The following is a 23997-nucleotide window of genomic DNA, read 5'->3' on the forward strand; positions in this document are numbered from 1 at the left end:
TTGCCCGTAGTTCAAGTCGAATTTCCAGAGGCCAGACGTAACCCAAAATTGCCCTTCACTCTTCTTGATCCAATAAGATGATAACCACCGAATCCTTCTTCCTTGCTATCCAAAGAGATATGAACTACTCCAAATGATCACGCTGTACCAAAACAAAGAAAAAAATAGTATCTAGCTAGTGTGGGATCACCTCCTATGAAACTAGACAAAGGATTAGCTAGGGTGGGATCACCTCCACCGAAACTAATCAAGAAGGGGTCTTAAAACTCTCAGAGCCTCAGTCCGAAAGAAAACAAGGACATTTCAATCCAATTCAATGATGACAAAATGATTCCAACTCTCCTTTATTTATAGACTTCGTTGTGGGGGTTCATATCCTTAAATTAATGGGATGGGTTACAAGCAGTGTTGCACTAATTGTGATTATATCGTAAAATCGCGGTTTTTTAAAAACCGGCGATATTATAACTCAATAAATACAATTTTATTTTTATTTTTTTACTTTTTTATTTTATTTTATTTTTTTTATATTTCCGCTGATTTTTTTGGAAAAGATTGCGATTTTTTGGGGAAAGATCGTGGAATCATATATATATATATATATATTTTGTTGGATTTTTGATGAGGAGGAGGAGCAACACGAGGAGGAGGTGACACAACCTATCCAAGCTACCCCTGTCACCAGTAGAGGACGTGATCTACCTCCTGTAGCTCCTAGTTCTTTAGCTTCTAGAGTACAACAGAGTCCGCTACCAACTCCATCGGCATCTACATCTAGAGGGGCAGAGGAAATCAGTGGTATTAGACTTTAGTTATTTGGTTCGTTTCATTGTATATGACATTATGACTCATGATATGAGATACATTATTATATTTTTTGTTGATATTTTGAGGCTGAGTTGGGAGTCATGAGTCAGGACTTACTATTCAGGACATGATTCACTGTTATGTGTGATGTAGCACAAAAAATGATATTAAACATCTTATATATTAGTTCTTTTATCATATTTATGTGTCAATGTATTTATTTTATGTTGTAGATGCTTTAGATATTAAAAAAATTGAAAAGAATGAATATTTTTGTATGTTACGTTTTTTCCTGATTTTTACGATTTTTCCCGATTTTTTCCAAATTTTTCCTGATTTTTATGATTTTTTCCGATTTTTTCCCCGCGCCGATAATATCCCGATAACAATTAATGCAACATTGGTTACAAGTGAAGCCCCCAATTTGGGCTTCTCACCCCAACTACCCCAAAATTTACCTAATGTTGCCCCAAACACTAGATAATGGGTTTCCTCTTTTATCAATGACTACAACCCACTGGGTTGGATAGGCTACTTCATCTTCTCTTGGGAAATTAATCTATAGGGAGCATTATAGGTGAAGACGCACAAGTGGAGGAAGCGATTTTAGTGAGAGGCTCAACTAGACTAAAGAGAAGGGAGGAAGAGTGAAGGAAACTTTTGGGAGTATTTGCAGGTTCAGGAAATCGAGAGGCCAAGTAGCTGATGTGTAGAGGAGGCCGAGTTGTGGAGAAGCCGATTTAACCAGTGTGCCAATTTTCTTGCTTGTGTGGGGTTGTACGAGGAGGGAAGGAGAGGGCCGATTTACTGCTGCCAGGGGCCTAGTTTTTCCAGGGTCGAATTCTTTAAAGGGCTGATCTTCTAGTGGGCGAATTCCTTGTGCTAAGTTACAGTTTCCAGCAGTGCATTTTTTGTGAATTTTTTCTTTGTGGTTCTAGGCCCAGATTTTCTTGAGTATTTTAATGAAGGAAATTTGTTATGGGTGTATACTTATGATTGTGATGTGATTGATCTCTCTAATTTATTTTTTATTTTTTATTTTTTAATCTCTCTGTTGTAAATATTTTATTTCAGAAGTTAAATGCTAGTGATTTTATTTTCACAGCAATTCATAATCTTATTTAATAATTTTTTGGGCATATAAATTGTTGAGGTATAAATAAATCTAGACTAGTATTGGAAATTTAACAGGTCTAGCATATCCAAGGAATAAGAAGCATATCTCCATCCATGTGATGAAAATGACGAGGTGGAACCTTGTAAAAGGTCTGGAGGTAGTGGTGACTTCTGGAATCACAATAAGAGTATTTTAAATAAACTTATAAACACTTAGTTGCACATAAAATCGAATTAGGGTGGAATGGCCTTTCAACAATATGACAATTCTTTCAGCACTTTAATGATTGTATTGCTATATGTCTTCAACTATGACAACATCAAGTACAAAGTATCATTTAAAAGCATTAAAATCAAGAATGAAGAAATGATGCTTTGAGGGAGAGGTAATGCTATGGTTATTAAATACGTAAATAATAATAATAATGAGCTAAGGGACACAACACAACATTTCACCTTTGTGACTAGTCATTGCATATAACTACTCTGTTGTCCATTGTATAATAAGAAGCAAATCTCCATCCATGTGATGAAAATGATGAGGTGGAACCTTTTAAAAGGTCTCAAGGTAGTGGTGACTTTTGGATGTACGAATTTACAGGGTAAGTTCCTCAGATAGAACACCAAAGGACATCGCTTACAAACAGATGACAGATCAATACACCAGTATTATATACGTGGTTAAAACCCTCAAAGAGGGAAACAGTCCACGGCCTGGGCCAACGCGACCACTTCAGGCAATTACTAATGTAAAAGAAAGAAAATTTACATAAGCTTCTCTCATGAACGGTCACCCTACAAATGACCCTCCATGCTCTTTAAATAGAGATCATGGACCAATCGGGTGTTAAGCCACGAATCAAGTGTTGGTAATACCGAGGAGAGAATGAACCGTCAAATCACTTCATGTCTAGAACATATCGTGATTGTCGGATTGTAAGTTACAAAAGTACATGGTAAAGAAACACACTTTACCTAACTCTACACTAGACCAAGTTATACTTAACTATTTCCTATGTGTCGGAATATCCTAACATCCCCCCTTAAGAACAACTTGGGATAGGATTGAAGGATGTACAAATATGACACAATAGGAGAAGGAAGGAGGCATTAGAGCCTATCCCTCCTTAGTGACAACTTCCTGAACTCCAACCATAAATCGAAGTTTAGTAAACTTCGCCTCCGTGAGAGCCTTTGTAAAGATATCTGCAACTTGATCATCTATTGAACAATACTGCACTTCAAGAACATGGTCATGAATGAGCTTTCTGATGAAGTGCATGTGTAGTTCAATGTGTTTGCTGCGTTGATATTGGACTGGATCTTTGCATAGTTGAATGGCACTTTGATTGTCACACCGAAGTGTAGTCGAATGCTACTGCTGAAAGTCAAACTCTGACAGGATCTGACAAAGCCACAGGGCTTCCTTACTAGCTTCTACGACACCACGATACTCTGCTTTTGCTGAAGAAAGAGAAATGGCACTTTGTTTCTTGCAAGCGCATGTAATAGGTCCAAAACCAAGAATGAAGACATAACCGGCAGTAGACTTCCAATCATTAGGGTCACTAGCCTAATCGAAATCATTGAAACCAACCAATAGAGGAGATGCTTCTGCACTGTAATGAATCCAAAACTGAACTGTACCTTGAACATAACGAAGTATTCTTTTAGCTGCTTTCTAATGAATTTCATGTGGGTTTTGCATAAACCGAGTAATAAGGCCAACAACAAAGGAAAGGTCAGGATGAGTATGGTTTGGATACAAAAGTTTTCCTACAAGCTGATGGTATAAGGTAGGATCAACTTCAGGGGAAGTACAAGTGACTGAAAGTTTGGCTCCAGATTGAAAGGGAGAAGGGGCTGGCTTACAGTCTTCCATGTGAAAGTGGCGTAGAAGATCACAGACATACTTGGACTGGGAAAGGGAAATACCTTCCTTGGATTTCAAGACTTGAAGACCAAGAAAATAATGCAAGTGTCCTAAGTTTGTCATTTCAAACTTCTTTTTAAGGCTGGACTTCACTTGTTTTAGAAAGTTGGGATCACTACCAGTAAGGATAAGATCATCAACATAAAGAACAAGAATGATAAGAGACTTACCCACTTTCTTGGTGTAGACAATATTGTTAGAATGACACCTCGAAAAGCCAGTATCTAAAAGAAAGCTATCTATTTTGGTATACCAAGCCCGAGGGGCTTGTTTGAGACCATAAAGGGATTTCTTAAGCCGACATACAAGGCTGGAGTTTGTTTGTATAAAGCTAGGAGGTTGTTCCATATAGATTTTTCATGCAAGTCCCCATGCAAAAAGGCAGATTTAACATCCATCTGATGGACTTCCCATTTGAAAGAGGCAACAAGGGAAAGAACAAGGCGGATAGAGTTCATTTTGGCAACAGGGGAGAATGTTTCAGTATAGTCAATGCCTTCAACTTGTGAAACACCCTCAACAACAAGATGAGCTTTATGTTTATCAACTTTTCCATCTGGTCCAAACTTGGTTCTGTAAACCCATTTGCATCTAACAAGTTTTTGTCCCTTTGGAAGAGGAACAAGATCCCATGTATCATTTGCCAATAATGAACCATGTATCATTTGCCAATAATGAAAGATTTTCTTCATTCATAGATGCGTGCCAATCTGGATGGCCTGAAGCTTCTGCAAAGGTGTCAGGATCATAATTCGCTGAAGCTTGAGCCAATAAAGAAGAGGCTTTATCGAATTGAGAACGTGTACAACGCTGATTTGTAGGATCACCTGCAAGAGCACCTGCTGCATCTCGAGTAGTACAGACCCATTTTGGAAGCTGAGGAGTTGAAGGAGGATCCTGAGAAGGTGGGGGAGGATTGTCATCCTCATTGTCATCATCTGAAGAAGAAATATTTTCAGAAGTAGAAGGGATAGAGAAAGGTGGCACATCCGCCGAACTAGGCTCGTAGGTCGATATATTTTCAACAAACTTTACATCTCTTCTAATGATAACATTTTTGGACTTAGGTGAAAGAAGTCTATATCCTTTGACATCTTCAGAATATTCAACAAAAATACATTTTTCACTCTTAGGTTCTAAAGCTTTATGTTTCTCATCTAGTATATGGGTCTATGCTTCACTTCCAAAAAACATGAAAGTGACTTACATCTGGTTTAATTGAGCTCCATGCTTCTTCTGGAGTGATATTATTTAAAGCCTTAGTAGGAGTGCAATTTACTATGTAATTTGCACAGTTAATTGCTTCTACCCAAAAATTAAGACTAAGTCTTTTAGATTGAAGCATACAATTAGCCATTTCCTTTAAGGTGCGATTCTTCCTTTCAAGTACACCATTTTGTTGTGGAGTATATGGAACAATATGTTGCATTTGAATTCCATGCTTAGTGAAAAAGTTGATGAATTTGTTGTTAACATATTCTCCGCCATTATCAGATATTAGCTTAAGAATTTGATGTCCAGATTGTTTCTCAACAAAGGCCTTAAAGGCCAAGAACATGTTAAATACTTCACTCTTGAGTTTTAAGAAGTATACCGAAGTGCGTCTGGAGAAATCATCAATGAAAGTTAAGAAATACTTGTAGCCAGAGAATGAAACAACTAGAAGTGGACCACATAAATCATTATGCACAAGCTGTAAAGGGGCTGGGGCGTGCCAAGAGGCATGTTTTTCAAAACTACCCGGATGATGTTTTTCGAGTACACATCCGGAACAAACACCATCTCTACAAGATACCATAGGAAGACTTTTCACCATGTTTTCTTTACATAGATTTTGAAGTTCGCGATAGTTTAAGTGACCAAATTGCTCATGCCAAAGTTTGCTCACTTCATCATTATGAGCAACAAATACCGAGGGAAGAGTTGATGACCCAAAGTTGTTAAACTTATACAACTTTGTAGAATCATCAACAATGACAATAGCTAAAATCTATCTAGGATCTCTTAGGTCCTTAATTACAACGTCGTGAGGTGAAAATTCAAAGGTTTTACCTTCCCCTGATGAGTTATCTAATATATAGATAGAAGGTTGTAGGATAAAGTTGGAACACATAATACATCATTAAATTGACCATTGTCTAGATGAACAGTTCCAGTCCCTAAAACATTAAGAGATCTATCATCAAGAACATATATATTTTGGTGTTACAATCATTTAAAGAAGAAAACATGGCTTTGTTTTTGGCCATGTGATAAGAAGCTCCAGAATCAATGAGCCACTCTTGAGAATGAGAAGAAGAAGATTCATTTAGTGCATAACCAGACCAAGATGCTTGACAACCACATGCAGAAAGTGTTATTCCTGAAGATGAAGTTGAAGTTGAAGAGTGCTCCAAATGGATGTTAGGCTTCTTCATTGCTGCTTCCAAGGCTTCCATATTCTTAAAGCATTTGGATTCTAAGTGGCCATCTCAATTACAAAAGTTGCAATGTCTATCAGTCTTCTTCCCTTTGTTTTTATTTGCCTTATCATTTTGTTGAATTGATTTTTCATTTTGAGATTGAAATTGCTTAGGACCCTTGTTTGGGTTAGGACCATTCTTTTTAGGATACTATTTCTTAGATTTCTTTGAATTTGGTTGTTGTTGGGCGGCTAAGGCTTCTTAGAAGAGTCTCCAAGATTAAGAAGACCATGATGTAAGAGTTTTTCTTGTTCTCTTGTTAAAGAATCACAAAAGGCATCAAAAGAGGGGGACTTGTAGTCTTGTACTTGAGAAAAAAAGGCTTCTCTAGTAGAATGGAAGGTGGAAACAAACACAGAGTAGGCTGGTCCCAACTTAGGAAGAATGGAATAGATAAGGCTACCATCTTCTTTCTTAACCTTAACACCTTCCAAGAGAAGTCTAAGGGTCTTGAACTTGGACAAAAAATCTTCAATTGAAGAAAAATTATTGTTGTCCAACATAAGCAACTGATTTTCGTGTTGATGGGCTCTAATTTCATTTTTAATTCCAAAAACTTTATTGAGCTGTTTCATTGCTTCATTAATGGTATCAAGTTCTGCGATATGGAATCTAAGGTCTAGAGAAATAGACATCCCTATCAACCCACGTGCTTGATCTTTCTTATTTTCCCATTTGGCTGCCTTATCTTCATCTATAGGTTTGGTTTATTGGCTTGAGGCTATTCTGTAAAGACCTTTACTTCTAAGTAAATCCACAATGTAGGACCACCATTCGAAGTAGTTGGTGCTATCAAGAATAACTTGGCATGGACTTTCCATTTTAACAGAAACTAAAGTTGTAGATGCTGAAACTAAGTGTTCCAATGGAAAAATCTCGAAAAATTAAGCCGATTAAAAAACGGCTTTGAAAACGTTTTCTGGATGAAGAAGTTATGGCTTTTTGAAGAAAAGTTATTGAAGATGACGATGAAGTGCGTGAATGTGCGGAAGTGAAGGATAATGTTATATATTTAAAAAAAAATCCCACCCCCCCCAAAAAATTAATCTAATTAGCTCACTTAATTTTTTTTATTTTTTTATTTTTATGTGACCCGCTTTTATAAATAAGTGAAAGTCACTTTTACAATGGTACTTTATGACCTACCCACTAAATTGTAACTTAAATAAAAGATAGAGAGACTTTAGAATTATAAGTGATTCACTTTTTATAATGGGTGAGAACACTTTTACATAAAGTAACTTTAAAACATAATTTACATGTGTTTTTGAAAAAGTAACTCAACAAAAAGAAACACTTGAACTCGAGATCTCTATTCTCATAAAGTAACTTTGGACCAAGTGAGTTAGTTTAAAAGGTTAGTAATTTTTGGAAAAGAGGAAGGGGATTTTTTTTTAGTCACTGAAGCTTTGGGGTGCGTGCTTACTTGAAAAAGATTTTTTTGCCTACAAAACAAAGAACCACACAACCCAACATGGGCATACAAAAAAACCAAACCTTATGGCTTGAAGTTAGCTTTCACCGGAAACTAAATATTTTCCTCAATGTTTCTGATTTTCCGAGATCACACTAAGGTGTGGCAGAAAAGAGTATGCGCATGAGAAAAATTCTTCCTTTCTGTTTCTGATTTGCCCAGATCGCACAGAGTCGCGGGCAAATAGCATACACATAAATGAAAAGTATAGATCCGGTAATAAAAACAGAGAGATAAATAAACCAAAATAAACAGAGAGATAAATAAATAAAACTGCAAATAAAGACTGTATACCTCCAGATCTTAAAAATGACGTAGCTAGGGCTACCAGAAACCTTTTCGTGTGAAACGAAAGGGGTTCCTCACTAGAGCATATGCTCCTAACACAATAAAGCAACCCTCTCGACCCGAAAGCGGTCAGAAACAATAGATCTAGGAAACAACAGTCGGATGCAGTTGTATCGACTTCCGATTTGGATCACCAACGGATGCAACCCTCAAATAGCTCTAATACCATGTAGGAATTTACAGGGTAAGTTCCTTAGATAGAACACCAAAGGACACTGCTCACAAACAGATCACAGATCAATACACTAGTGTTCTTGACGTGGTTGAAACTTGAAACCCTCAAAGAGGGAAACAGTCCACTGCTTGAGTCAACGCGGCCACTTCAGACAATTTATTAATATAAAAGAAAGAAAATTTACATAAGCTTCTTTCATGAACGGTCACCCTACAAATGACCCTCCATGCTCTTTAAATAGAGATCATGGACCAATCGAGTGTTAAGCCACGGATCAAGTGTCGGTAATACCAAGGAGAGAATGAACCGTCGGATCACTTCATGTTTAGAACATATCATGACCATCGGATTGTAAGTTACAAAAATACATAGTAAAGAAACACACTTTACCTAACTCTACACTAGACCAAGTTATACTTAACTATTTCCTATGTGTCGGAATATCCTAACACTGGAATCACAATAAGAGTTTTTAAAATAAACTTATAAACACGTAGTTGCACATAAAATCGAACTAGGGTGGAATGGCCTTTCAACAATATGACAATTCTTTCATCACTTTAATGATTGTATTGCTATATATCTTCAACTATGACAACATCAAGTACAGAGTATCATGTAAAAGCATTAAAAACAAGAATGAAGAAATGATGCTTTGAGGGAGAGGTAATGCTATGGTTATAAAATACGTAAATAATAATAATAATAATAATGAGCTAAGGGACACAACACAGCGTTTCACCTTTGTGACTAGTCATTGCATATAACTACTCTGTTGCCCATTGTATAATAATAACTCATCAATTCAATTATCAATTATATATATATTATTCCTCCTATATTGGTTTCAATACTTTGCCCTTCCTGTTGGGTATTTTTCTGTATAGACTATTGTTCATTACATATAGTGATTGATGTTTGGCCAACTCTTAAATATATCTGTATTTCCATAGGGCTGGTAAAATGCTTTAGACAGCTCCTAGATTCATGGTGGTTTGATTAACTCTATGTATAAGGAATATGGCAATCAAACAATAAAGTTTATACAGATATAAAATAGTTAAGATGAACTATTCTTAGTTGGACCATTTCATTATTGGCATTCAGTTATAGCATACTTAATTGGGCTGGAAGTTGGAACTTAAGAAATATAGCAACTGTCCTGTTCTGTTTTCCCTTTCTTCCATGTTTGTGAAGAATGCTTTTATTGTCACATTGTCCTCTCTAGATTGATCTTGAGTTACTGGTAACTACACGAGACTGTACCTCTTAACGATTTATATGCTTTAAATTTTTTCATCAGTTTGTTGCCTGAATCATGCACTTCTCTTTCTGATTGATACAACTGTCTTATATGTGCTTTTTCCTTCCACTGTACAGATCCAAGCAGCTGGGATAGCAGATGATACTCTCTCTATAAAAGCCAATAGGTCATCTCGGGAGGTCACTGCCATTTATAAGAAAGAGGAGGCTGGCATGGATGTTGTCATTCGACTGCCTTCTTGTTACCCTCTGCGGGCTGTTGATGTTGAATGCACACGGAAGTTGGGAGTCAGTGAGAATCGGCTACGGAAATGGATGCTCTCTATGGTAGCGTTTGTTCGCAATCAGGTTAAGTATTATTTTGGACATAAACACTCTTTGATTTTCTCTTTTTCAACCTCATTGTTTTCACTGTAAAATATTTTCAGCATAAGCCACCTTTTTTTGTCATTTATCATGTTATCCCATCTAGTTTGTTACGACCCTTTCTTTTCAAAGAATACTTTCTTATACCCAGGGAAGCTTACTCTAAGAGTGTAGCAGAAAATTGGCATTGGATGGTAGATTAAAAACAAACTTGAAAGCAGCAGTCACTTGGCTAGGAAGATCCTGCCCATAGCAGAGCATGGGCTCTAGGGGAATTTATTCAATAGATCATTGGAAGCATTTTAGTGATCAATGACATGCGGGAAACTTAGCTTGATACACTAGCTATCTTGCTTCTCATTGGTTTACAGACTTCTTTAGCTATATAACTGTTGCGTGTCAATTTACATCTTGTTAAGTATAATTTCAATTTTGAGTACTTCACATTTATCCACCTAATTTACTTTTAGATTATGACAATATCATTCGTTAGTATTCAACTTATGTAGGATATGCTAGTGTGTTGCCTCATGATCTTGATCATGAATGGTATATATTTTTGCAAAGCAAAACCTGTCGGGATCCCTCTTCTGTGAAATATCTGGATGGAGGGAAGTTCAACTGCCAACAAAAATAGTAGTTGGTAACCTTGAGGGATTTGATGGGATTTAAAACTGTTGTCACCCATGTACTCCCTGTTGGCAACATGCCTTGGGTTTATAGTTCAACTGATTGAGCTAAACATTATAGCTAGATCACGGATGCTATATTTTGCAATCCTATTTATGGCTACTAGAAGGCTGGCCACCAACACCAATAGAGGGCATTGTGTTCCCTTTCCTAACCTCACTAAACCTATATGATTGACCTTAGCAAATGGATGAAAGAAGAGCAAAGGGATTGTGTTTCCATGGTGATAGCATGGAACAAACAAAGTTCATTCTTCAAGTTAAATACTCCAGAAGACTTGGAATATGTAGATCTCCGTTGAAGAGACAATAATATATTTAAAAAATATATGAATAAGAATGATGATACAAATGAGAGTGAGGGGCCTGCTTATATACTAGGCAAGTGCCTCTTCATGGAAAGTCATGTCCCATTTAGATAGGCCTCTTCAGAGTCTCAGACTTCAACACTAATTACTAATTAACTAATCATTATTACAATTATCATCATTATTTATATTTAATATATTTTATTCATAACATTGCCTTCCGCTTCAAAAAGATTTGTCCTCAAAGCTCGCTGATGAAAAGGCTTGATATCTTTTTTTTTTTTTTTTGTTTCGACTATCTTCTTGTCTCAGAATTGTCATGTTCGTTGATACAAGTTGATATGATCCTTGGAGTGATATAAAAAGTTGTCGCATGGAGAAAGGACCATCCTAAATTAATATTTTGTGGAATCTTTCTATTAGTAGAAACTTGTGATGAATCGTTATCATTGCACTAAATTGTGTGCACTTCAGTATCCTTCTGAACATAAGTTTGTTGTTTTTGTTTTGAGAGATGCAGATATTTAGACTTATTGGAATGTCTGCTTTTGTGATTCGGATGTAGATAATGAGTTTGTCTTTCCCTTATCATGTGTGTGGTAAGATTGAGACTTACTTTAGGTTCTGATATCATCGAGTTGTTTACATAATCTTCACCTGGGTTTTTCATCATGTGAACTACAACTTCTGAGTACGTTCTTACTTCAGTTGGGTTTGGATTTGTCTGAATTGTGAGATTAATGGGGTCTGTGTTTTTCTCCTTTTCTTCGACTTGGACTGTTACGCCTAAAGACTTTGATACTTCTTTTGTGAGTAATTCTTCTAACTTGTTTTTTAATGATTGGTTATCATCCTTAAGTTTCTTAATTTGAGTGAGTAGACTTTGATTATGGTTTCTTAGACATAAGAGTTCTTTGGTTTTTGATTCATCAACCTTATTTTCAATGTCTTGACTTTTAAGCTTCTCATCTTTTAGATCTCTGATTTGTTCGAATAACCTTTGGTTTAGCGCTTTTAAGCGCTAATTTTCTTTTTCCTTCTCTGATAGAATTTCGTTGAATTTTTTCTTGACACATCCCTTTTCTTCTTCTAATTTTTCTTTTGTTCCTTGGACTTCTTGACTTTCACAAGTAATTTTTGGCTATGGCCCCTTAGATGCAAAATTTCCTCGTCTTTTTCTGTTAATTTTTGTTCCAGTTTTGCAAGTTTTTCCTCTCGTTCTGTCATTTGCATCAGTACATCATCTTGACATTCTTCCGCATTAAATAATTTTCCACATGTTGGACAACATAATTCACATTTTTTTATGAATCTAAGGATATTCATTGTATGTTATACAAAACAGAGATTTAATCCAAAATAATGATTGTTGTGTGGAACTCATCTTGACTTCCTTCATCATTTTCGAATTGGTCTCCATTTGTTCGTCGAATATTAATTATTTTGTGTTCGTCAAAGAACTTAGGGTTTGTGAATAACCTATGTTGCACGAAACTTCAAAGAACTCAACGTTTTGGGTCGTACTCGTACCTTAACCTCTGAAACTTGGCTGAAACTCTACCATCATGTAATCATCTATTAGAGTTAATATAGACTTGTTTTTTCCTTTAAAATTGTCATCTATGGCTCTTATTCCCTCTTATTCCCTTTTTTCTTGCAACATAATGTTATTCACTTATTTATTTATTGATCTGATAATCACTCTATGAGTGACCTCAGTGAAAGATTTATTGAATAAAGGTATTACATACTCATGTGCTAGTGTGTGTGTCTATGTTATTTAAGCAACAGATCGATCAGATTGCAAATACACAGACACTTAAATGGAAAGATAGCAGAGAAATACAGTAAGAAAATACAAAACACAAGAATTTAATAAGGAGTTCGACCTATCCTCCAGGGCTACATCTCCAGTCCAGCTCTCAGTGGTGGCCTTATTTTACTTGTCTTAAGCAGAGAATTACAATGCAGGAGCTCAATATGAGTCACCTGAAACAGATTTGCTTGGCAGGGTGGTTCCTGGATTCCCAAGCCACTGGAGTGCACAGACTCTGTTGCCTACCAGCTCTGTGACCTTTTGGTCTACAATGGAGAGAGCCCAATGTGGTGCTCAGTCTGGACAGATCCTCTCTGGAATGGCTTGAATCAGTGAAGCTCTTTAGTGCTCGACGCTGCCTTTGGTCAGCTCGGCCTTCTGTCCTCTTCTGCTTTTGCTTCACTGTCTTCTTCTGTTCTCTGTCTTCTGTCTTTCTGTGTTCTGTCCTCCTCTTGGGGTTCTAGTTCCACTCCTCTCTGTTCTGTGTTTTGTTTTTTGTTCATGGCTTTAAAGCCATTCGAACTCATGTCTGTTCAGTTCCTCTTCCACCTCCGTCGAATCATCTTCTGCCGCTGTGCTTGGAGTTCCTTGTTCGGTGTCATCACTAAGCTCACAGGGAGTGGCCACATGTCGTCCTGTAATGCGCCAGTCTGCTTCGTCGATTCAATTCTTCAGTTACGTCGTGGAATGAGTCTTCCTCCACCATGGCGGTCAAAACGAACTTCAAATTCTTACAAACTGCGGCTTATTCCCTCGTCGATTCCGCTTCCCCCATCGGGTGCAATCTCAGCCGTCCGATCTGGGTCCCCTAGATCCAACGCCGTTCGCTCATTTCGCGCGGTTGACTTGCTCGACCGTTAACACGCGATGAGTGGCAGTTTTCTCTCTCCTCCGCTTGCCATGCGTCGATCGCTGAATGGGATTGCTCTGCTTTCATCAAAAACCGCTTATCGTTCAGGGAGCCCTCGATCAATACCGCCGGTTTCGGAGCGGGTCTCGCCTTTAGCTTTTAGCCCTTCTGCCTTTTGCCCCACGGTTCTTCGGCTCTCCACGCGACCAAGCGCTCAGGGCTACTCCATTTTCAGCCTTTTTACCCAGCTTAGCGCGATCGCGCATCAAAATCCACCTCCGTTTCCTGATCCGGGCCTCCCAGGGGCTAATTCGACCTCCTGCACAGTCTCCATGGGCCTCGGTCAGCGCACTTTGACCGAGGTCCTCATCGTTCCACGCTGGCTGCCATTGCCACTGGTTCAGGGGTGTTTTTGATCGCTGTTCTGATTTCTTTGATGTTCGTCCTGACCTAATACAGTCATGGTTCCTTTGACAGTTCTTTATGGATCCAATTCGGATCACAGCCTTCCCACTGAAAAAGCTTTTGGACCACCAAAAGTTGGTTTTCAAGCATCGACTAAGTGAGGGTATTGCTTTCTCACTTGTCCAATCTCAATCCACTTTGCACTGCTTGGCTTCGAACCCTTGAGCCCAATTCTAAGGTAGTCAACATCTCCCTTGCGCGTCGTCCTCACCTTCCTGTCCAACATTGCGTCTTCATGCAATTCATTAAGATACTCAGGTAGCAGGTCATCAATAGAAGACAATTGACTTTGCTCTTTAGGGTCTTCAACCATTGAAGGTTCAAACAATATCAAGCAATCTGCATTTACGACTGAGTAGATGTGCATGTAAGCTGGTAAATCAAGGCGAAAAGCATTTTCACCAATCTTCTCAAGTATCCTAAAGGGTCCATACTTGATAGGCTTTAGCTTTTTACCTTCACCTTGCATCCTGTCCTAGCTAATATACAGTGAGACTTGGTCACCAACTTGAAAACTATGCTCCATTTGATGCTTATCATGCCTAGCCTTGTACTTGGATTGGCTCTTTTCCAGCGGTTCCTGTACTGCCTGTGGATCTCTTGGATCTGTTCAATGAACCTAGTTGCCCTGTCCACATCACGGTGTCCATCAACCATGGTATCTTTACCAAAGACAAAATCCAAAGGAGACCTTGGTGTGAAACCAAAACAGGTCTCAAAAGGAGATCTCTGGGTAGTGTTAGTGTCGGTCTTGAGCCCTCCATCGGTGATCAAAAGCTCTTTGCATTTTGCATAAGTAGGTGTCTCATCAGTGTCAGTCTTGCATCCCATTAGGCATGCCATAACACTGATGGAGGAGCTGGTCTTTTGTTCCCTTCTTGGTTTTGCTGGAGCAGGGCATGTCATTTAATGAGCTTGTGTTATACTTGTTTATTTTGGTCTTGAGATCCCAAGTCTTAGGTCTAGGGTTTTAAGTCAAAAATCACTGCAAAGTCATGAGTCAAAGGTTCATGTGCCCAGCAAACCAGAAGGAAGCATGTACATATGTTTCATTAATATTTTTCATTAGTTGCAGCTCATTTATACCTTGGTTTTAAAAACTCTGTTTTTAAACCCAAGGTCATGTGAAATTTGCAAAAATAAAGAAAATTTTCAAAATTCTCCAAAATGCCGGCAATAACCCTGGTCTCCTCACTAGCATCCCTCAGATGGCTAACCTGCAAAAAGAACGGAGTTAAAACATTCAAAAGGCCAAAATCAGGACAAAATGAACTCAAAAACAGTGTTAAAATGAATGCCAAAGCAAAAACATTACAAAGTGGGTTTGGTAAGTTAATTTTTTCAAATTTGGGCATATAAAGGCCAAATTTCCCTCTAAGGAGCCTCATTATGCATTTGAGAGCAAGCAAACACACTTGAGAGGTCGAAGAAGGCGATTTGCAGCAAAATTGGGTATTTGCCTGGTGCCTGGTGCGCGACCACTTGGGTGGGGCGCGACCACTCAGCGCAATTTTTGCTGTGTAAATTTACAAGGGCGCGACCACTCAGCAGGGGCGCGACCACTCAGCACGGGGGCGCGACCACTCAGGTCGATTTGCCCAGGAACCTCCAAAATCGACCCAAACTCTCTCTCATTCACTCAATCGGTCGAGGTAGGGTCTCTTTATACATTTGAAAGCTAGAGATATGAATTCATGGGCTTGATATGTATGTTATCACAGAAAAAATGCATGGAGAAAGGATAGGAATGATTGTTTGTGTTGTAGGCATTATGCTAGGGTTATGTTTGTTTTTCAAGGTTTATAATTCCTTTTTCCCTCCTTGGTTTCCCATTTTGGTTCACAAATGTCAGTGTGTCTCTCTCTTTTATCTCATTTGCAAACTATACTAAAAATCCCATCCCAAAGTTCCTAAAACCCTAACCCCTCCTCAAAACCCTAATGCCTATCTATCCTTCCCAAACCCTAATGCCTATATACCCTACTCAAACCCTAAAGCATTATCACACAGCAGTTAATAAAACAAAAGATATATAAAAACACAGCAAAGATAAAAAGAAATGTTATGAAAAAGAAAAGAGTATATATATATGGCAAATGCATGTGCATGTTCACCACAAAAACAGAGTCAAGTATTACCATGCCATAGCCTAGCCACTACAAGAGCAAAAAGACATATTGTTGTGTAAAAATCAGAGGCAAGGATGCTGTGTAAACATTCATGCCAAAATCAACAATATACAGCTGTACATGATGCTCAAAATGGACAGTTAGCTGTGATAGGGTTTGCACAGGAACAATTGTTGCATCTCCCCAATTTTAAACTCTGTTTTCCCTACTTTTCCCTTCATTAAAATCCCAGTTCAATTGCTCTATTCCTTCCCTAAAAATCCCAGTGCAATTGAAATCCCTCTTCCCTTTTGTCAACATGTAACTAAAGCCCCTTTTTCCCTCATGACAAATGCAAACTAATGCTTTGTTTCCCCTTAGCATCAAAAGCACATAAACTTGAAAAAACAGAGTATGCTTATAAAGTACAGTCAAAGACAAATTAAAGGAGCAGCCTGTTGATGCTAATGATTGATGCTACCCCATACCCCTATGATCATGTTGTCCTTTACCCCATGTTAAAAAAAAATATATTGTCCTTTCCCTTGGTGATCATTACACATATTTTCCCTAATAAAGTATTTATTTGCAAATGATTTCCAAATGATAAGAGATGAGGAACATGTTTGATATTTTGTGAATCAGTCCTTTAAATTCCCTGTTTTTATATATTTCCCTTTCCTTATTAAAAGTCCCCCCCCTAACATTTCCTTCATGATTTTTTCCCCTTGAAAACAGCATACTTCTCAGCATTTTGCAGGCAGGGCAGCAATCAGTTGTGTTCTTTTTCTCCACCTTGCTCAATAACATCATGTCAACCACTGAAACTAATGAGCAAGGTGATGACCGGTCTTCTTCTTCGGAGTCTGAGGTACAGAGGCCTCGGAAGGGTGGCAAAGGTGGTCATCATAAGAGAGAAGAGCCCACTTCTCTAGCAGAGTTACAGGCTTGCCCTTTGGCAGTGACTTTTTTCCGGTACATGTCATGTCTTGAGTTTTGTGAGAGGCTGGCCCAGATTCAGCACCACAGGGAGTTGGCCCGATTATTTGTTTTGCACCTTCATGATGGGCAGGTCACTCTTGCAGGGGTGAATTTTGTACTATCTCCGGAGGTGATTTCAGAGGCTACCGGGATACCAAATGTGGGTGAGGTGTGGCCCAAGCGCAAAATGCTGGATTATGTTTATTTTGAGCCATATGTCAGGCCAGCATTCATGAGTCATTTGTCGGGGATCTTTCCTTTCAGGTTCCTCCGGGCGGAGTATGCTTCTATTATGCGGCTTATCATGCACTACTTCACATGTGAGGGGAGATTTTCTCGGGTCTTCTCTTATCACATTCGCTTGCTGATGCACTTCACCCGGGTGAGGATGATGAACATCCCGGTTTTCTTTTTCCATGATATTCAGAGGATGGTGTCAGTGTTCCAGAGGCGGTCTCCAGCTCAGCAGTATCGGAGTTTGTGCCATCACGGTCTTATCCAGCTTATTGTTGCCCATTAGTTGACTCAACAGGGCATTGCATGGGCAGACTTCATTTCTCGGGATTTCTTCACAGAGCCACAGCCAGAGCCACAGCCCGAGCCATAGCCAGAGGTCATTTTTGAGGAGGGAGGTCCTTCACATCAGCCTGAGATCACTGTTCCGAGACACATGGCTTCCTCACCTCGCCTCACTTATCAGAAAGGCCCGAGGGCCTTGTTTGCAGCAGCTCGACGAGTACTTTCTCCACAGCAGGTGGAAGGGGTCTCGCCATCATCATCAGCTACAGGTCAGCGAGTGTTATCTCCACATCAGGTGGAAGGGGCCTCGCATTCTTCATCAGCGGTACGAGAGGGCAAACAGCCCGTGACAGAGGAGGAGAGAGCCATTGACATGCCGGTTGACATCATTGATCTTAATGCTCGCTCCCCTACATCAGATTTGCACGAGATCATCCGACAGAGAGAGGCGGAAAACCGCTTGCTGCAGGAGAAGCTTGATATGGCCAAGTGGACAATAAATTACTTGGAGCAGCGCAACAAGCAACTAGAAGAGGAAAAAGAGTTGGATGAACTATGGAGAATTCGTAGCAACCGAGACTTGAACCGTAGGAGGCCGGGTGACTTGTGGCCTAGGGACCGGGAATCAAGGCTCATCAGTTCAAATGTACACTTGCAGCAGCTGTTGGAGAAAGCCAACCGAGACAAAAGGTTGCTCAGACACATGAAGGATCATTATTGGGCAAGAATGCATGTTTGCAAAGCAAGGATGAAGATCCTTCAACGGCGGTTGAACGAGGCTCTTTCGAGGAAGAAGAAGGCCAACCCACTCCGTATCTTGGCTGAGGCATCACTCACTCACCATGATACTCATTAGTATCCTCCCAGCAGCAAACACAAGAAATTTTGAGGATTTTGAGGCATTTTTGGCATTTTTTAGCATTTTACAGGTTTTGGTCATTTGAGTGGTCTCACCCCCCGCGCGACCACTCATGGGGACAGCTCAGATTGAGGAAAAATCTACATATTTGGATTTGTCATGACAAAATACACTTGGATATGGATGGGTTTCAAATTTTATGGAGATTTGGGCCTCCAAAAGCTCAAAATACATGCAAATTTTGACTTTCTGCCCCTTTTTTGAGTTGCAGAAAGCTGCCTTGGGAGAAATGATTTTTGAGGGGTCAAATCAACTCCAAATTCAGAAATTCCACTTGAGTTGGAAAGTAGACTCCCAGACCTTTCCAACGAGCTATCTTGCACCTGATTTGGACACCGGGAAGGCCTTCAACCAGAGCTGCAAAGGGGCGCGACCACTCAGGATCAGGGGCGCGACCACTCAGGGAAAATTGCCAGATTTGACCATTTCGGCCAGCAAAACACTGTTTTTACTCTTGGATGACTTTTGGGCATGTAAATAAGAAACTTTGGTGTAATTTTCATGGCACATGGATGCATTTACTCTCCTTTGACATTTCTAGAACTTTCTTTGATGTAAATAGTGAAAATTTAATGCATGGATTAGTTTCCTAAGTTTTAGAGGCAAGTTGTTTTGACTGCCTATTATCTAGTTCTTAGTTTAGAATTAGTTCAAACTGCTCCTAGGAAGTTGAGCTCGACCCCTAGAGGTGGGGAAAGGAGTTAGATCAGCTATATGATGCCTTCTCATCCTCATTTTGATGGTTGGACTCTTGAGGGAGAAGCTCTATTGTATATTTCACTTGTATCTCTGCAATTTGAGGAAAAGGAAGGCCAGGGTTTTGCAGACATCATTGTGGATTCTTGTGGATTATTGTGTTGATGGTGTGTTTCCTACTTGTCATTGTAAGTGTGTTTATGTGTTCCATCTCTTATTCTATTGCTGCTAATTAAACAAAAGAAGTGATAAAGTTTGAATTCATGCATGCCATGCTCAACTTTCAATTTTGTTTAATATTTATGTTTTCCACTGTCTAAAGAGGATTCAAAGTCATTGTTTGCCCTCTTTAGCTCCCTCTCTTTCTTCCTGGATCATCCATCTCAGCTAAAGGCATCAGCACAAACTCCTACCTTGCCCCAAAGACCCACCTGCAAAAAACTGAGCTCAATCCCCGCACGCCACCAAAAACCCCAAAAACTTTAAATCAACCTTCCTAATCAGTTTACTAGCCTAATATCAGTGTTCCTAATTGGGTCAGCTCATCCTATTGAAAGATCTACCGAGTTTGACCGGAGAGAGCCTTCTCATACCCCGTAGGGCTAGCTACGAGGTGAAATGGTTTGATGTTGCCTTGAAGGTTTACCTTCCTCAGCCTAGGGTGAAATCTCAAGCGCTAACATAGTGGCGACCATACTGGGGAGAACAACTGATCGTTTGCTCATTGAACGTGTTATTTCATAAGTCTTAGACGGAGCCTGAAGTTACGCCAGGTAGCCTTTGAAAACGCTCTTGTTTTACATCAGCGTTAGTAGATAAACGCTGCTTCAGTCAATCTCCGTGAGCTTGTGAACGTAGCGCTTCATTGACACTTTACCCCAGTACATGTATCAAGTTCAGATCTGATTGTTGATGGTGGACAACGATCAGACACTTGAAAGGCTGAAATCATTCACTTGGGGACTCTTTTCACTGAAGAATCCAACAACCTATGCTTCATGGTGACTTCACTGCAGGAAGATCAGTAGCTGTGAGATTTTCATGATGGACCTAATTGCAAGAAGATATGCTCCCATGAGCCGAGATCACATTCCAGGTTTTCCGAATAAGATTCCCAAGGTAGATTGGTCAAGGAATTTGCCTACATTTAGTGATGATGGTAAGAAGGATGCTGCTTTACATCTAGTCAGATTTCACATGCATATTCGCAAGTTGAAGGTGGATTTTCCTGAAGATTGCTTGATGAAGATATTCTTGGCCACTCTGGAAGGTAAAGCCCAATCATGGTATGAAAGTTTGCCGCCTGCTTGTATTTACTGTTTAAAGGATTTTCATGCTATGTTCATTGAAAGATATATGGACTCTTATCCATCATTACATTTAGTTCAAGACTGTTGCAAGCATGCTTATAGTTTTATTGAAAGTCTTGAGAAGTTTTATGAAGATGATAATTTCATGGATGAAGAGATCATGGAAGCCCTGTATGAAAAGCCGTTTCAGCAGCACATAGAAATCTTAGAGGATACTTGTCAAGATCAGCAGGTTGAAGATGGCCATATGGCTGTAATTGATGAAAGAGAAGAGCTTGTTTTAGATCTGCCTACAGAAGAAGACAGCGTGCAAGATAGCCAAGATTCAATTTTAGAATGTAATGCAGTCAACTCAGCTATTTCAGATCAAAATTCAGATCATGGTGACCAAGAATACCTTGTGCTGAAGCCCATCAAAGAGAGCTCTATTGTTGAGATCATAGACAGAGTTTTGGATTCAGATGTTCATGAACAACAAGGTGAGATCTTTGTGCAAGTAAGTGATGTATCTACTTTCAATAGCTCAGTAATAAATGATAGTTTGAATGCCTTGTCATATGAAGATAATTATTGTTTAAGCAGAAGAAAACAAAAGGCATTGTCTCCTTTGTCTGAAGAGGAGATAGATCAGCTCTTGAAAGGTCCTGTTACAGCCCAAGCTACAACAGATTTGCAATGCACACCTAGTCAGGAAAGTGTTGGAGAAACTTCTTCCTCTTTTGAAAAAGATGACTGTCTTATAATCAGTTTTGTAGACCAGCAAAAAGATAATTTTTTCTTTCACAAAGATAATAAGGCTGTCATGTTTGATGATATTGAGGATTGTTTTCTGTTTAAGAATGACCTAGACCATGAAATTGAGGAATATAAACTTGAGAGAGACAATATGTCAAAATTTCTCACGGTCAAGGAATTTACAGCCAACACTCATATGGCAGAAGCTTATACTTCTCTGTGCCTTCCTATCAATCAGCAACCCACTGTTCTTTCAGATCAGAATGAAGCGAGTACTTATATTTTTGCAGCTGGATCTCCAAACAAGGTAGTGCTTCAGGATTATCAAGATCCCTTTGGCATTCTTCTGCAAGCATTAGAAAAGATAAATGTTGCCTGGTTCATTATCATAAGCTTTGGTTTCAGTGGTTATTTTGAGTTGCCTACAGGTTCATCGTTTCGCCTGCTCGAGATAAGCAAGAGCAGAAATTTGGTATGTAGCCATCTGCTGGATTGGTTACATTGGAAAACTCATTATACATGATTGTACATATTTCATTAGTATGCAGGTGGTTGTCATCATGATTCCAAATCTTGATGGACTGCTGCCCTTCAAAAAGCTTTGTAAAGTTTTGTTTTAAGTCGGTCATGAGTCATGAGTGAAGTTTTTTCAAGTTATTTCAGTTTGCCATCGAGTCGGTTTGAGTCAAGCTTCAGTTAAGTTTCAGTCAGTTCTCAGTCAAGTTTTCATTCAATAAATGTGTCAAAGGTTTTGTGTTCTCCGTTCAAAATAATGACTCCATCGCCCAATGGTTGCAAGCACTGGTCTGCTCTCCCAGATGTCTAAGGTTCTTGGCACCTCCAAGGAGCTACCATCCCCAATTGGAGCCAATGTTAGTGTCGGTCTTGAGCCCTCCATCGGTGATCAAAAGCTCTTTGCATTTTGCATAAGTAGGTGTCTCATCAGTGTCAGTCTTGCATCCCATTAGGCATGCCATAACACTGATGGAGGAGCTGGTCTTTTGTTCCCTTCTTGGTTTTGCTGGAGCAGGTCATGTCATTTAATGAGCTTGTGTTATACTTGTTTATTTTGGTCTTGAGATCCCAAGTCTTAGGTCTAGGGTTTTAAGTCAAAAATCACTGCAAAGTCATGAGTCAAAGGTTCATGTGCCCAGCAAACCAGAAGGAAGCATGTACATATGTTTCATTAATATTTTTCATCAGTTGCAGCTCATTTATACCTTGGTTTTAAAAACTCTGTTTTTAAACCCAAGGTCATGTGAAATTTGCAAAAATAAAGAAAATTTTCAAAATTCTCCAAAATGCCGGCAATAACCCTGGTCTCCTCACTAGCATCCCTCAGATGGCTAACCTGCAAAAAGAACGGAGTTAAAACATTCAAAAGGCCAAAATCAGGACAAAATGAACTCAAAAACAGTGTTAAAATGAATGCCAAAGCAAAAACATTACAAAGTGGGTTTGGTAAGTTAATTTTTTCAAATTTGGGCATATAAAGGCCAAATTTCCCTCTAAGGAGCCTCATTATGCATTTGAGAGCAAGCAAACACACTTGAGAGGTCGAAGAAGGCGATTTGCAGCAAAATTGGGTATTTGCCTGGTGCGCGACCACTCAGGCAGGGTGCGCGACCACTTGGGTGGGGCGCGACCACTCAGCGCAATTTTTGCTGTGTAAATTTACAAGGGCGCGACCACTCAGCAGGGGCGCGACCACTCAGCACGGGGGCGCGACCACTCAGGTCGATTTGCCCAGGAACCTCCAAAATCGACCCAAACTCTCTCTCATTCACTCAATCGGTCGAGGTAGGGTCTCTTTATACATTTGAAAGCTAGAAATATGAATTCATGGGCTTGATATGTATGTTATCACAGAAAAAATGCATGGAGAAAGGATAGGAATGATTGTTTGTGTTGTAGGCATTATGCTAGGGTTATGTTTGTTTTTCAAGGTTTATAATTCCTTTTTCCCTCCTTGGTTTCCCATTTTGGTTCACAAATGTCAGTGTGTCTCTCTCTTTTATCTCATTTGCAAACTATACTAAAAATCCCATCCCAAAGTTCCTAAAACCCTAACCCCTCCTCAAAACCCTAATGCCTATCTATCCTTCCCAAACCCTAATGCCTATATACCCTACTCAAACCCTAAAGCATTATCACACAGCAGTTAATAAAACAAAAGATATATAAAAACACAGCAAAGATAAAAAGAAATGTTATGAAAAAGAAAAGAGTATATATATATGGCAAATGCATGTGCATGTTCGCCACAAAAACAGAGTCAAGTATTACCATGCCATAGCCTAGCCACTACAAGAGCAAAAAGACATATTGTTGTGTAAAAATCAGAGGCAAGGATGCTGTGTAAACATTCATGCCAAAATCAACAATATACAGCTGTACATGATGCTCAAAATGGACAGTTTGCTGTGATAGGGTTTGCACAGGAACAATTGTTGCATCTCCCCAATTTTAAACTCTGTTTTCCCTACTTTTCCCTTCATTAAAATCCCAGTTCAATTGCTCTATTCCTTCCCTAAAAATCCCAGTGCAATTGAAATCCCTCTTCCCTTTTGTCAACATGTAACTAAAGCCCCTTTTTCCCTCATGACAAATGCAAACTAATGCTTTGTTTCCCCTTAGCATCAAAAGCACATAAACTT

General features: G+C 39.2%; 1 protein-coding gene across 1 annotated transcript in view; it reads left to right on the top strand.

Moving 5' to 3' along the window:
* LOC149162803 (HEAT/U-box domain-containing protein) overlaps positions 1-23997 on the top strand; it is a 407100-nt gene that overhangs the window by 347683 nt on the left and 35420 nt on the right. Inside the window, exon 16 of the mRNA XM_089437404.1 lies at positions 9696-9926. Coding sequence (XP_089293530.1) covers positions 9696-9926 — 231 coding nt within the window. The remainder of the gene's footprint in view (positions 1-9695; positions 9927-23997) is intronic.

The sequence above is a fragment of the Pinus tabuliformis genome, chromosome 5_2 (assembly GCF_031772625.1).
Source record: "Pinus tabuliformis cultivar Carrire ecotype Pingquan chromosome 5_2, CPIR1, whole genome shotgun sequence".
Classification (NCBI taxonomy): Eukaryota; Viridiplantae; Streptophyta; class Pinopsida; order Pinales; family Pinaceae; genus Pinus; species Pinus tabuliformis.